The 14,157-nt window shown below is 39.8% G+C and overlaps 1 protein-coding gene across 1 annotated transcript in view; it reads right to left on the minus strand.

Moving 5' to 3' along the window:
* The window catches only part of LOC131743160 (phosphatidylinositol 3,4,5-trisphosphate 3-phosphatase TPTE2-like), a 92,136-nt gene that overhangs the window by 24,311 nt on the left and 53,668 nt on the right, over positions 1-14,157 (minus strand). Inside the window, exons 13-18 of the mRNA XM_067016893.1 lie at positions 13,897-13,957; positions 13,042-13,123; positions 12,849-12,937; positions 5,900-5,961; positions 3,738-3,818; positions 249-354 (exon numbers count right to left, since the gene is read on the minus strand). Coding sequence (XP_066872994.1) covers positions 249-354; positions 3,738-3,818; positions 5,900-5,961; positions 12,849-12,937; positions 13,042-13,123; positions 13,897-13,957 — 481 coding nt within the window. The remainder of the gene's footprint in view (positions 1-248; positions 355-3,737; positions 3,819-5,899; positions 5,962-12,848; positions 12,938-13,041; positions 13,124-13,896; positions 13,958-14,157) is intronic.

Raw genomic sequence — 14,157 nt, forward strand, 5'->3', positions numbered from 1 at the left:
ACGGGGGGGATGGAGCCCCCCAAATTGGTGATGGGAAAGGAAAGGAGAGGTCACCTGAGCCGTGGTAACGTGGCCACAGCAGCGCTGGGCTGATGGACAATTCCAGGGGGAGGGGTTTATACCTGAGGCTACACAAAACGACAGCTATGCGTTGGGATTGTCTCTGTATATAACCATGAGAAAACCCTCCCGAATAGTAAGAACATTGGCCCTCCTGCCAATTCTCCAGTTATACATAAAGCACTTACCACGAATTGAATAAATAATGATTTTTTTCATCGTGAGTTTTTTCACTGGAGGAAGAGTCAAATTGTAGGTATTTTTCACCATTGCAAAATATCCAACAAATCTGTTCTGCAAAACAACAGAAGTCTCGATTTAAGTGGAGGTAAAAAGTCCTGGTTTTTTTTAAGGAAACTAATTGATGAAGGGAAACATTGATTGGGTGCCATTACGTAACTAGGCATTTGTTGCCTCATGACTAAATATCTGCCTTAGAAAAAAAAATACTGAATGAAGAGCAACAGGCAAGGAACAAGAAAGGAGCCAGGCGGTGCTTAGAGGCTGCTGGGACTGAGAGTGCAACTTACCAGAACCAACAAAACAGCTAGGACAGCATCACAGCAAGATGCCGTTAACTGCAAACGTGGGAGAGGTCGGTCTGGGGTAGAAGCTTCGTTGCGGCTGAGCTCCAGGAAGGTTTGTGCTTTGGGGAGGAGTAGCCGCCTCGGTGAGAGAAGGGAAGATGTAAAAGCTCCGCGGGGGGCGGGGGGTGGCTCCACAGGCAGCAGCACGTTCACATTCTTCTCTAGTCCCGGCCAGTGAGCACCTCTCCACTCCCCATTTCCCCAATTCCATTTTTGCAAGGAAGCCTGGGGGTTCTCTTAGCCTAGTCCGTCTCCTACGGCAAGCCGCTCGCAAGGGCTCTCCTCTCTTCTAGACGTTAAGTAGAGTTCTGGTACAGAATCAACCAGACTGAAAAGTTCACAGACTCTTCCCCACCCGCGGGGAAGTGTTAATAAAATTAACCACCATCCTCTGCACTGCAAAGGGCCAGTCAAGCTCTTAACTCAGGGGTGGATGAAATGTATGCAGTGCACTGAATGGCCACACTGCACGGTCAGGAGGGGATGGCGCCTGAGAATTACTGCCACAGACACAGGGAACCCTGTCCTGGGGCCTCGCCAACACAGCCCTCAAGCCTGAGGCCGGGTCCCTGCACTGCTAGCCCAGTGAGTCACAAGAGACTCAGCTGCAGCCTAGGGTGTGCAGGTCCTGGAGTAAGTTAGAGACACTGCACGTGACTGCAGAGCAAATGGGGAAGGGAAGGTGTGCCTGAAGGAGCTACATCTAACGTCCCCTTGGCTCCTGCCACCAGATTCCTGACCCTCCGCTAAAGGCCTGTAGCTGCTGTTGCTCTCACTCCTCTTTCCCCTACAGCCCCAAACAACAGGCGCACATAGCAGAAGTTAATAAAACCAACATATATTTAGCAAGCACTCACTACAGACAAAGGAGATACTCTATGAGGCACTTCGGGCTGCCAGGGTGGAAAGATGGACAAGACGTGGGCCTGCAGAAAGGGTAGAGAAGACACAGCTTCGAATAGCTGGAAAATGATCTAAAGCAACTTAGTCCCTAAAAGGGACACAAAGGGCTCTAAGAACCCCTGAAAAAGCAGGCGACTGCTTCAGGCTGGGAGGGCAAAGCGACTCCAGGACAAGGGGCCCTCGTGAGCCCGTGAATGTCAAGTACAACACAGGCTGGGAAACGGCAAGCAATCCGAACGCGTTAGAGCGTGTGAACGCGCGCGGTGGAAGAAGCGGTTGGAAAAATCAAATCTAGACTGGGAGAGCCAGGTTAAAACGTATTTGCTGCCGCTGGCAGTCAGAAGCCATTATGGATTTTGAGCGTGAGATGGCATGATTCGAGCTGGGCTTCAGTAAGTTGATGTATTACTTATAGACTATGGCTAACTTTGTTTTTTTCTTGTGTTGCTTGAGTTTGGCAGAAAAGTATGGACGGATAAGGCTGAGTTCTTTGATCCCAAATGAAATGTCTAGAGCCAGCAGTTAACAGTGTTCTGCTAACTAGGCCAAGGGTATCAGCTTTCGTCACTTCACTCAAAGAAAATTCTCCTTCGTGGCCACATGCGCATTTACTTAAGAATTCCCAACCATCTCTCACTTGGGTTTGAGGGGCCGTATAGCAAAGGCAATCCAAATGAGAAGCTGTGCACAGGATGGGAAATAACGGGCTTTGGAGTCTGAAAGATCTGGATTTGAGTTCTTAGTTCAAAAAGGTGGTTTCCCTGAACCTCGATTTCCCAGTCTATAAAATGGGAGTCATAATGGCGCCCCTCATTGAGTTATTGAGAATATTATATTAGATAATGAATGCAAAACCCTTAGCGGGATTCAACAAAGTCTAGAATGTCGTAAACTCTATAGGATAAACGTCCCGGTTTCTGCAATGAACAATTTACAAGGAAAAAAAAAAAGGAGAGGTGGGAAACCTATAAACTGAAAGAGACTTAAGGAGACATAGCAACCAAATGAAATGCGGGCCCTTGTTTGGATCCTGACTGAAACAAACTAAGTTTTTTAAAGATTTTAAGATAATTATGGAAATTTAAACGACTAGACATTTGATACTATTAAGGTGTAATATTGTTAGATACGTCAGTGGTTTTAATAAGGGCTCTTTTTAGAGTCTTTATGTTAGATGTCATACTAAAATGCTTAGGGGATAAGATGATCTGATGTCTGGGATTTCCTTCAAAATAGTCCAAGTTTAGTGTGCAAGTGAAGCGTGTGTGTGCATGTGTGTGTGTGTGTGCGTGCATGTGTGTGCGTGTGTAGACTGGGGAGGGAATGAATGGTTGGCCACATGACGAAATGATCGCTGAAGCAGTGTGATGATTATAAGGGGATTTATTGTATGACTGTCTTGACTTTTTATGAAAAAGTCCATGATAAAATGTTTTAAAAGGAAAAAAAAAAAAAGGTAATAACATGGGTCACATGGGTTGTCTGAGTATTAAATGAGACAATATATGTAAAAATACAACAGTGTCTAGTATAAAATAGGTTTTTGGAAAATGTTGTTTCCCTTTCCTTTCTCTTTTGAAGTGCAGCCCCCCTCCCACCGACTCTGTCTCTGTCTTTTTCTGTCACTGTCTGTCTCTCCCTTACACATGCATGCACGCACACGCACACACACACACACACACACACACACACACACACACACACACACACACACACACACACACACACACACACACACACACACACTGTTCTACAAGGGCGGAATTGCCCTAACAGGGGTTTGTGAAAGACTCAGTTCCTCTTTATGTGGAAATAAAAGGCTAGGGACTTCAGATAATCTTCAGGGGTCTGAAACCTTAGGAACTGGACCTTCCTACTTTGGGAAGGGAATCAACTCCTGAACTCTGTAAACAATAACCAATTAAAATGGAACGCAGGGTGCTCTGGGGAGAACTCAGTGCTTGCAAAGCCAATCAACACCTAAGGCAGGGCTCCTGGCCTCTGGAAGGGACCAAGGTGGCCTGTCACGGGACACCCAAGGAGAAGATCACCCAAGGAGATGATGGCCCAAGGAGAAGATGACCTAAGGAATCACCCAAGGAAGAGAGTCTAAAATGAAACCAGGTAAGAGATGCCAATCTTAACCTAATTACCCAGAGTAACCCCTTTTGAAGAAAGAACACTTACCTGAGAAGGAGTTTCTATTCCCTGAAATTTACTGCTGGTGGATTTATCTGTTCGTCGTTCTCCAAAATAATAAAGGCTGTCCTATAAAAAAGGGAACAGTCCAATCATGGGTCATCTGCACGTCCCTTGCCTGTATAAGGCATTCTGAAGTTTCTAAGGGCACATGATTTCCTTAAGTCAGCGGTCTTTGGGCAGAGGCTATGCCCAAAATAACAAAATTAACAAAGCCAAACCGAGTGACCTGCCATGGAGATGCATACAGCCAGTCAGAGACAGCAAAGGCCTGAGCACCGGCCTCTGGCTCTGTCTAGGGCTCCAGACCAACAGCTTTCAAACTTTTTATTTATTTATTTACTTATTTTGGCCACGCCACACGGCTTATGGGATCTTACTTCCCTGACCAGGGACTCAACCCTCGGCAGTGAAAGCGTGGAGTCCTAGCCACTGGACCTCCAGAGAAGTCCCTCAAACTTTTTATTTATTTATTTTTATTTATTTATTTATTTATTATTATTTTTTTTTTTTTTTGCTGTACGCGGGCTTCTCACCGCTGTGGCTTCTCCTGCTGCGGGGCACAGGCTCCGGACGCGCAGGCTCAGCGGCCATGGCTCACGGGCCCAGCCGCTCCGCGGCATGTGGGATCTTCCCGGACCGGGGCACGAACCCGTGTCCCCTGCATCGGCAGGCGGATTCTCAACCACTGCGCCACCAGGGAAGCCCAAACTTTTTATTTTTAAAGCTACAATCCACATTCACCACATTCATAAACCTGGGAGATACACACACACACACACACACACACACACACATACACACGGACTCTCTCACACACACACACACGGAACTGAAACAAAAGTTTCACAAACCATACTTACCTTTTGATATTTCCTATTCTAATCGATTCCATTTTATTTAAAAAATGAGAGTGACAACCCAATAAGTTGATTTCACAACTCACTGATAAACTGTGATCCATAGTGTGAAAAACACTGTCCTAGAGCATCCATTTTCCTAACCTGTGTGTCTCAAATTTGAAATAAAGAAGACGGTGAGGGCTTCCCTGGTGGCGCAGTGGTTGAGAGTCCGCCTGCCAATGCAGGGGACGCGGGTTTGAGCCCCGGTCCGGGAGGATCCCACATGCCGCGGAGCGGCTGGGCCCGTGAGCCATGGCCGCTGAGCCTGCGCGTCCGGAACCTGTGCTCCGCGACGGTGGAGACCACAACAGTGAGAGGCCTGCATACAAAAAAAAAAAAATTAAAAAAAAAAAAAAGAAGAAGACGGTGGAATCAGGGTGCTGGTCATAACCCCCAGCTTCTCTTATCTGGGCTGCAGGCTGACAGAGAAGCAGAGCTGCGGGAGTGTGCCCTCTAAGAGGTGACTTTTCAGCAAGATCATGGCAGAGAAAGAGTGGGGACCCTGCTTTAAGACACAGCAACAGCCCATCCTGTCTTCTCAGAAATTTCCAGAGGGCACAGGCCCCACAGATATTGACTGTGCAAAGATAATAACATCCAGGAGAGACTTTGTTCTGAGTTGGAAAACGATGCCTTTTACCTACCTAGCACTTGCAAGGATGTTCAAGGTCCTTTAGAAAATTTCCCTAACCCATCATCTTCTTATTCTCGTGAGAGAGGAGGAAGGCCTGGAGCTGGTGGGATTATGTCAGAGCAGTTCTGGGTCTGGGGGAGGCAAGTCAAGCTTCTGTATTGCTGAGGTTTTTTTGCACTTTCACAACTTGACCTTACTCATTTCACATTAATCTGGACTCTACTGTGTCATGTCTTTATTTAAAACATTCATATTGTATCCACGATGGATTTTTTGGCATTAACTTAGATTTTTGAAATGCTGCACTAGATTATTATTTATCTTAATTACTGAGATTTTTTTTAGCATTCCCTTAAATTTCGTGTCCAAGGTGAGCGTCTCACTGACCTCACCCTCATCCAGTCCCAAAGGAAGAGGCCCTGAGGTCAGTTACTAACTAGTGCCAGTTAAATGAGAAAGTCTCCAAACCAGGCTTTCCAATAATCACCACCTCTCCAATTACAACTCCATTAAGTACCATGACTCAGGAATCATGTTAACATCCCACCAGTGCGGTTTCAGAGCTAGCAAATTCAATCAGCCTAAGACAGTGTCGGTAGGAGCATCTTTCATACCTCTGCAGTGGCAAATATTTCGCTGGCAAGAAGGTAGGCACAGATCATAGTTCCAGTTCTTCCTAGAAAAGAAGTCAGTTCATGAACCATCACTCATGGCAGCACTTGGTATAAAACTACTCTCAGAGGTATTTAGAGTTCACTGTGGATTGATTTTCTTCCACCCTGAAGGTGCTGGCTCAAAATATTTCCATTCAGAGACAGACAAAGCCCTTACACTGCTTGCTCTGAGGTTCTGCCTGGAGTTCTGTGCTAATTGTGTGCATGGATGTGCACGTGTATGTTGTTCTTGAACCATGACCCCTGGAGACGGCAGCAACAGGCAGAGGCAATGAGCTCTGCTCCAGGACTCTGAAGCTGAAGACATACCTACCAATTAAGAGCTAATTACACACCCTGTTTTCCTACTAATGTAAATAAAAGAAACTCTAAAAGATAAAACGTGGACAGAACCCAAAACACCACCTAGCATTTGCAATACCTATTATTCCTTCCGTTTTAGAGGTTTTTTGTGTGTGTTACAAGACATATGTTAAAGTAGAAAGAACAGAATAATGAGCCCCCATATACCCATTCCCCAGATTCGATAATTATCATATTAATTGTTATACTTGTTTCTTCCTTTTCTTCCCTCATCCTTCTTTCCCTCCCCCTCTCTACACGCACCCCAGCCCCACCACCAGCATGTTAAAGCAAATCCTTGATTTCATGTCATTTTATCCTCAAAGTCTCATATGGTTTTTTTTCCAATTTATATATATATATTTTTTTTTTCTTTCTTTTTTTTTTTTTTTTTCTTTTTGCGGTATGCGGGCCTCTCACTGTCGTGGCCTCTCCCGTTGCGGAGCACAGGCTCCGGACGCACAGGCTCAGCGGCCATGGCTCACGGGCTTAGTTGCTCCGCGGCATGTGGGATCTTCCCGGACCAGGGCACGAACCCGTGTCTCCTGCATCGGCAGGCGGATTCTCAACCACTGCGCCACCAGGGAAGCCCTCCAATTTATATTTTTGTCCTGCCATACAAAACGTGAGTTAAAAAGTGCATTGCATCTATTCTTTCTACAATTATCTGTAGCTTTTGTCTTAGCCAGTATATGCTGAACTTATTTTATGTAATTCCAAACTTATCCTTTTACCTTAAGATGCACTCTATTTTCTATTCTATCCTTTTAAAAAAAAATGAACCACTAAATTTATTTTGCAACCCATAGTTTGAAAAACAATATTCTAAGCCAAGTACTTCCAAAGAGGACTTTGTATCACTCTGTGCTCTGATAAGTAAAAGCTTCTTGCTAAAGGAGGCTACTGACCATTAACAATCTAGCTCTCTAGCATGGATGGTTAACATTTCAATTCTGGAGGACATCTCTGAGTCTTTACAGCCCTTATATATTCCCATCTGAAAAAAACCTTGCAGATTCAAGTCCCAGTGGCTATGGATAAGCACAACCACAGACAAAGTAGATGCCCTCTCATCCAGTCAAGCCAGGTATGCAAGGAATCATTAAAATGATTTACACTTGTCTTCAGTATTTTAACTTAAAACATAAACGTATATTCATTCACTCAACTTTTGCTATTGGACAAAGGTTTTAAGTTTTTAACTATGATGAAAGGATCTACCAAAAGACCTACCAGGCATATCATATTCATGATGAAATTATGATAACATTCCTCTTAAAGCCAGGAACTAAACAAAATGTCCACTATTCACTGCTTCTATTCACTACATGGCTTAGCCACTATTGTAAGATAAGAAAAAGAAACAAAACCTATAGAGATAAAAACAGAAGAAACAAACTCTCATTATTTGCAGACTAGAAGAGTCCAAGTAAATCTGTAGGCTAACCCCTAAAACTAATGAAAGCGTTCAGGAAGATACAAGGTCAACACTAAGAAAAAAGCAAAAACTGATAGCTAAATAAGGGACGTCGGTTGAAATCTTTAGAGAAATTACTAAGGAATATAAAAAGAGTATATGACTTCCAAGCAAATGGTGGGGGTGGGAGGAAGGAATTATGCTGCAAAGAATTCAAGCCAACCAAAATAAAATATCAGTAACGATATAGAAGATTTGAATAAAACAATGAACAACCTAATGGGCACATATAGAACACTGTTCAGGACAATGTCTAATACACTATATTTTCAAGTGCACAGAAAACATTTGATAAAATTGACCAAATTCTGGGCGATAAAGCAAGTCTAAATACGTCTCAAAGAACTAAAAAAATGCATATGTTCTCTGACCACAATGCAATACAACCAGAAATGAATAACTAGAATTACAAAATCCTCATGTTTGAAAATAAGACCGTATATTTCTATATAACCCATGAGTCTAAGAAACAAGCACAATGGAAATTAGAAAATATTCTGAACTAAATAATAATGAATATACATAAAAATTTGTGTGATGAAGCTAAATCTATTCTTAGAGGGAAATTTATAGGCTTAAATGCTAACTAGAAAAGAGAAAGGCTGAAAAATCTATGCGTTAAGCATCCATCTCAGAAGTTAGGAAAGAAACAGCAAATTAAACCAAAGAAAGTGGAAGAAAGGAAACACTATAGTAAATGATGAAATAAAAAACAAATAATAGGGAAGATTAGTAAGGCCAAAACACTTGGTACTTTGAAAGGATTAATAAAATTAGTAAGTTCATGGTGAAACTAATCAAAAGAAAAAAGAGAGAAGGCACCAAAAATAGCAATGTAAGGAATGAAAAAGGGAACACTATTGTAGACATTAGAATTAGATATTTTAAGACCATTTGATGTCAAGACATTTGAAAATTTAGATAAAATGAACAAATGCTTGGAAAAACACCCCAAATGTGCAGAAGAAATAAAATTATAAATAACCCCATATCTAATAAAGAAATTGAGCCATACTTTAAAAACTTCCCCACAGAGAAAATAAGGCCAATTCCCCCACTGAGGCCAACGTGGCTTTACTACTGAATTCTACCTTACATGAAAAGAAAAATGTCAACTTGTACAAACTCACCCAGAGACTTTAAAAAAAAGAGTAAGTACAACTTAATTTTGGTTTATGAAGCCAAAATTTGAAAACTACAGCCACTCTTACTCATGACATAGATACAAAAATCCTTAAGAAAATATTAGCAAACAGAATCCAGCTATTTATTAAAAAATAATATAGCACAACAAAATTGTGTTTATTCCAGGAATGCAAGGTTAGTGTACTACTTTATAATCAATGTAATCAACCAGATTCATAGAATGAAGGTAAGAAATCATATTATTTTAAAGACACAGAAAAAGCTTCTGATAAAATTCAACATTCATTCACTATAAAAACTCTTAGCAAATTAAAGGAATGTCTTAATCTGATAGAGAATATCTAACACTAACACACACACACACACACACACACACTAAAGTAATTGATGAGATGCTGAAAGCTTTTCCTTTGAGAGAAGGAGGACAAGGATTCCTGCGATCATCACGTATAATTCAACACTGTTCCAAAGGTTCTAGCCAGTGCTAGGGAAGAAAAGGATTGAAAAGCAAAAATTTAGTGCATTATTTCATATGATATAATCATGTGCCATAAAATCCAAAAGAATTTACAGACAAGTTAATAGAATTAATGAAAGAATTTAGTTAAGTTTGCTGATTGCAAGGTTAGTAAAATCAACTGCATTTAGAGCATCAACAAAAAAACATTTAGGACATAAAAATTTCCAAGGGATATAATTTATAATAGTTAAAATATCAAAATATCAAATACCTAGGAATAAATCTAACCACACATATACAAGCTTTCTATGCAGGAAATGAAAAGGCATTATAAAGAGAGATTGAAGAAGACTTAACTACATGAGTGGATATTTCCATTCATGGATTGGAAAACTCAGTATTGTAAAGATTTCAATTCCCCTCCATCTACAGTTTCAATGAAATTCCAAAGTTACATCAGGGCTGTGGTGTGTGTGTGTGTGTGTGTGTGTGTGTGTGTGTAACTTGACTAGCTGATTCCAAAATGTATACAGAAATGCAGATGGCCTAAAAAACCCAAACAACTGTGAAGAGCAAGATGAGTGGACTCCCTTGAAAGGAAATCAGGACTTATTAGAAAACTAAGGCAAGTAAGAGAGTTGTGCTACTAGCACACAACACAGATACATGAAAAAGCAATAAACAGATTAGAAAGTTCAGAAACAGACCCATGTCCTGCTGAACAGCAAGGAAATGAAATCAGTGTGCTGAAACAATTAGACAGCCACATGGAAAATGATAAAACTTGACCTCTTCCTCACACCACACACATAAATCAATTCCAAATGAAATAAAACTTATATAAGATAATATAGGACTATGTCTTTTTAAACTCAAGGAAAGATTTCTTAATTAGGACACAGAACACTAACCTTAAGAAGAGAAAGAACAATGTACACTGACTATGTTAGAAAAGAAGTGCTGTTAACCAAAAGATACTCAGAGAGAAATGGCAAATCACAGAGCAGAAAAGGTATCTTGCAATACTGTATAATACATATAACAAACAACAGAGTTGAAATTGAGAATATATAATGATTCCTACAAGTCAACTGGAAAAAAAACAAACAATCCAGGATAAAAATAGACAAGGAAATTAAACATATACTTCACAAAAAAGAATATCTAAGGATATCATAATAAACCTATGAAAACTTTCTCAATCTCATTAGTAACCATAGAAATGCAAATGAAAGCCATAATGAGATACAACTACACACCCACCCAACAGCTAAAAATAAAATGACTGAGAAATCCAAGTGGTGGTAAGGACATGGAACACTTGAAACTTTCATGCAATGCCAGGAGTGTAAATTGTCAACTGTTTTGGAAAACAGATGACATCATCTATTAAAGTTTGAGATTCATTATCCTAAGACAAAACAATTTTAGTCCAAGGTCTACTAATAATAGTAATTTTTACTAATAGTAAAAATTGGAACCAATCCAAATGTAATAGAAAAAGCTTCCTTTTGCAGTAGCAACATGTCTTGGGGTGAATTTAACAAAAGATATACAAGACCATTATGAAGAGAAGTATAAAATATTATTGAAAGATCAGATGATTCAAATAAATAGAAAACTATTCATGTACAGCTCAATATTGCAAAGTTCTCAATGCTTCTGAATTAATCTATAGATTCAATGCAGTTCCAATAAAAATCCCAAATATATTTTCTTGTAGAACTTGATAAAATAATTCTAAAATTAAAGGTAAGAAGAGTCAAGAGATTTCTGTCTTAATTAAGATATATTATAAAGCTATAAAAATTACAATAGTGTGGTATAGAAAATTCACAGACAGTCCCAAATACGTATGGAAACTTGGTATATGACTGAGAAGGGACTACAAGTTGATGAGAACTACATGAGGATGTAATAGATGGTTTTAGGACAATTGTCTATCCATATGGGAAAAAAAAAAATCTCCCTCCCCAAATTCCAATTAGATTAAAGACCTAAAAGTAAAAAGCGAAACTTTACTATTTTATAAGGAGAATATCTTCACCACCTCAGTGTATGGGTGGATTTCTTAAACGTGACCAAAATACACGAACCACGCACACACAAAAGACTGATAAACTTCACTACGTTAATAATTTAAAACTTCTATATGACAAAATAAATCATAATCAAATTAAAAAGACAACACAGTGGAAGAAGATATTTGCAATATAAACTGCTAACAAAAAATTAGCACCCAGATTATTTAAAGAAGTCCTATAAATCAATAGCAAAATATTTGGGCTATCATGATATTACTGGTAATGTGCAGGCATCAACCAACAAAAAGAAGCAAAACCAAGATGAATGAAAACTTGAAAAAAGGAGCTGCTCTGGTACAGACCAACTGAATACTAGCCTTGCAAACAATCCTAAAGGAAAAGCAATGAAACACACATGAACACAGAATAATGTAAGTCCGCTCTCAGAAAAAAAAATTTGAAATGAAGGTTTTCCTTTAAGCAGGGAATTAACCTGATTAAAAGAAAACTAAAGCCAACTCTTAGATTATAATATTTTGGTTGAGCAATATTAAATGGCCTTTTTTTATAGTAAAAGATGGTCCAAAGAAAGGCAATTCCATGTGGTTCAACCCCTGTATTCTTCATTTAGGCACAATATTGTAAATTGCCATACATACAGAATATTTCGACCTGTGGAACTAAAGATAGAACTTGCCTACTAACTCATAAGCTTGAAACTACTTTCAAATAAGACTAAAACTTTATTCTACCCAATTACAGAAGGCAGTTTTAAAGTGTGTTTTCCTGGAATTTAATATAAAAAACTGTTTCACAGCCCAACGAAACCATAATTCCTTATTTGTCAAAAATTGTGAAATATGCCTAGATGATTATTAAAATCCTAAATCTGAATGAGAGAAAATCTGACTCAAGTTAAATTGGTTGAATTTACAACTGGCTTTCCCACCACCCCCATTTTCCCCCCATCAAAATCAACTTCTATGTATCATTACACTATAAAAATTCCAGTATAATTTCTGGTCTTTGAAATGGCATTGCTGTTGACACTCCTAACTTTAAAAGGTCCTCACAAAGTTTAAGAACAACCTTAAATAAAATGAAAAGTGCTCTGATGGTTTCTAAAGTTAAACAGAGTTTTTATTTTGACAGATATTTTGGCAAATCAAAAATGAAGAAACCCAAATAGTCAATAAACAAGGGAAAACACACTTAACCTTCCTCAGTTCTTCTATTCCTGCTTTCTTCTCTTCTTTACTCTTTCTTCCTTTCCTCCCCCCTTCCTCCCTCTTTCCTTCCCTTCCTGTAGTTGTGAAGCTAATATTTTAAAATGTTAACAATGATTAATACTGGTTAATAGAACGTATCTTGTTGGTGCACTTTAATATATTTTTCAAATTTCTGTAGAAAAAGAGAAAGAAAAAGAAAAACGTTTTTTACCTTTGCCCCCCTTACAGTGAATCACTGTGACGTTTTCCTCATCTTGAGCCATCCACTCTTTTACTTCCTTGGAGAACGCCACCATCTCACTGATTCCAAGTGAAAGATTTTTAGTTGAATGAAAATACTTCCCCCCAAATCAAGCCCTGTGTATTTAGCCCTCTTCTGACAGCCCGCTTGGCATCAAACTTACCTCAAAGAGGGGACATTGTGATCGTCAATCATGTATCGACGGACCCTATCATGGAAGTACTTAGCATCATAAGCTTTTTCACCTGAAATAAATGATGCACGAGTCATATCTCTAACCCTAATAAACACAGTAAATGGTCAAGGTGTAAATAAGTTATTCTTTTCTGTTAGAAATTCCTCCTCTACCTTTAAAAGGAGCTTTCTGTCTGGCTCCTCCTACTCTAAAAGACACGTAAGGGTCTCAAAAATAAAAGTAGAGCAGTGTTTTGTCCATCTTGAGTAACATAAGCCCAAATTATTTCGGTTTAATAGGCCTTACTTGTACTTTTCTAGCAGGCTACTCACTACATTATCAGAAGGTTACACAGAGCAGAAGCCAATGCGGCCAACCAAAATACCTGCCTCCTGGAAATGTCCATTTAATATACAGGAAGAGGGTCAGCTGGGCTATAATGTGTTTGCTATAGGGTTTTGGGGTTTTTTTCCCATGCAGGGCCCTGGTCTCCTCACACCTCATTCCTAGTGGGTTAGAGCGTGCATTTGTTGAATTGTCTTCAAAACACAAGCTGGCAGGAAAAAACAAATATTTTCCAAAACCTACTACCACTAGACCTGACTCTCCTAAAATGGCTCTGCCCCCAGTCTGCTGCCTACCTCACAGGGCACTGTGTGCTGTTGCACTTTCTTTTCCTACCAAATAGAGCCAGCACAAGATGGAGACTTTTTAAAAAACTCACTTCCCACCACCACCAAATACCTACGATTAAATGAAATGTAAAAATTGAACCACCTTCTTACATGCAGCGAATGACCTGTTTTCTACCTATAGTAGCAAAATATCGAGCCATGTACATACTGCAGAGATTGTAGACTCGGTAGTGGTTTTGATGCTTGGTATCCAGGAACCGTACAACTTCCTGAAAAAGATGGACACATACCTTACATATTCCACATGGCACCAACAGAAGCCTTTTCCTAGGACTAACCTAAAATGATTATCACCCTTTTATTCACTGGTCTGTCACTTGGCACCTTTTAGGGGAGATTCAGGGAATAAAAAGGTACATACATTCCAAGTCATATCTAACCCACTGATGGTTTTCAAATAGCCCACAGA

Source organism: Kogia breviceps, chromosome 16, assembly GCF_026419965.1.
Source record: "Kogia breviceps isolate mKogBre1 chromosome 16, mKogBre1 haplotype 1, whole genome shotgun sequence".
Lineage (NCBI taxonomy): Eukaryota > Metazoa > Chordata > Mammalia > Artiodactyla > Physeteridae > Kogia > Kogia breviceps.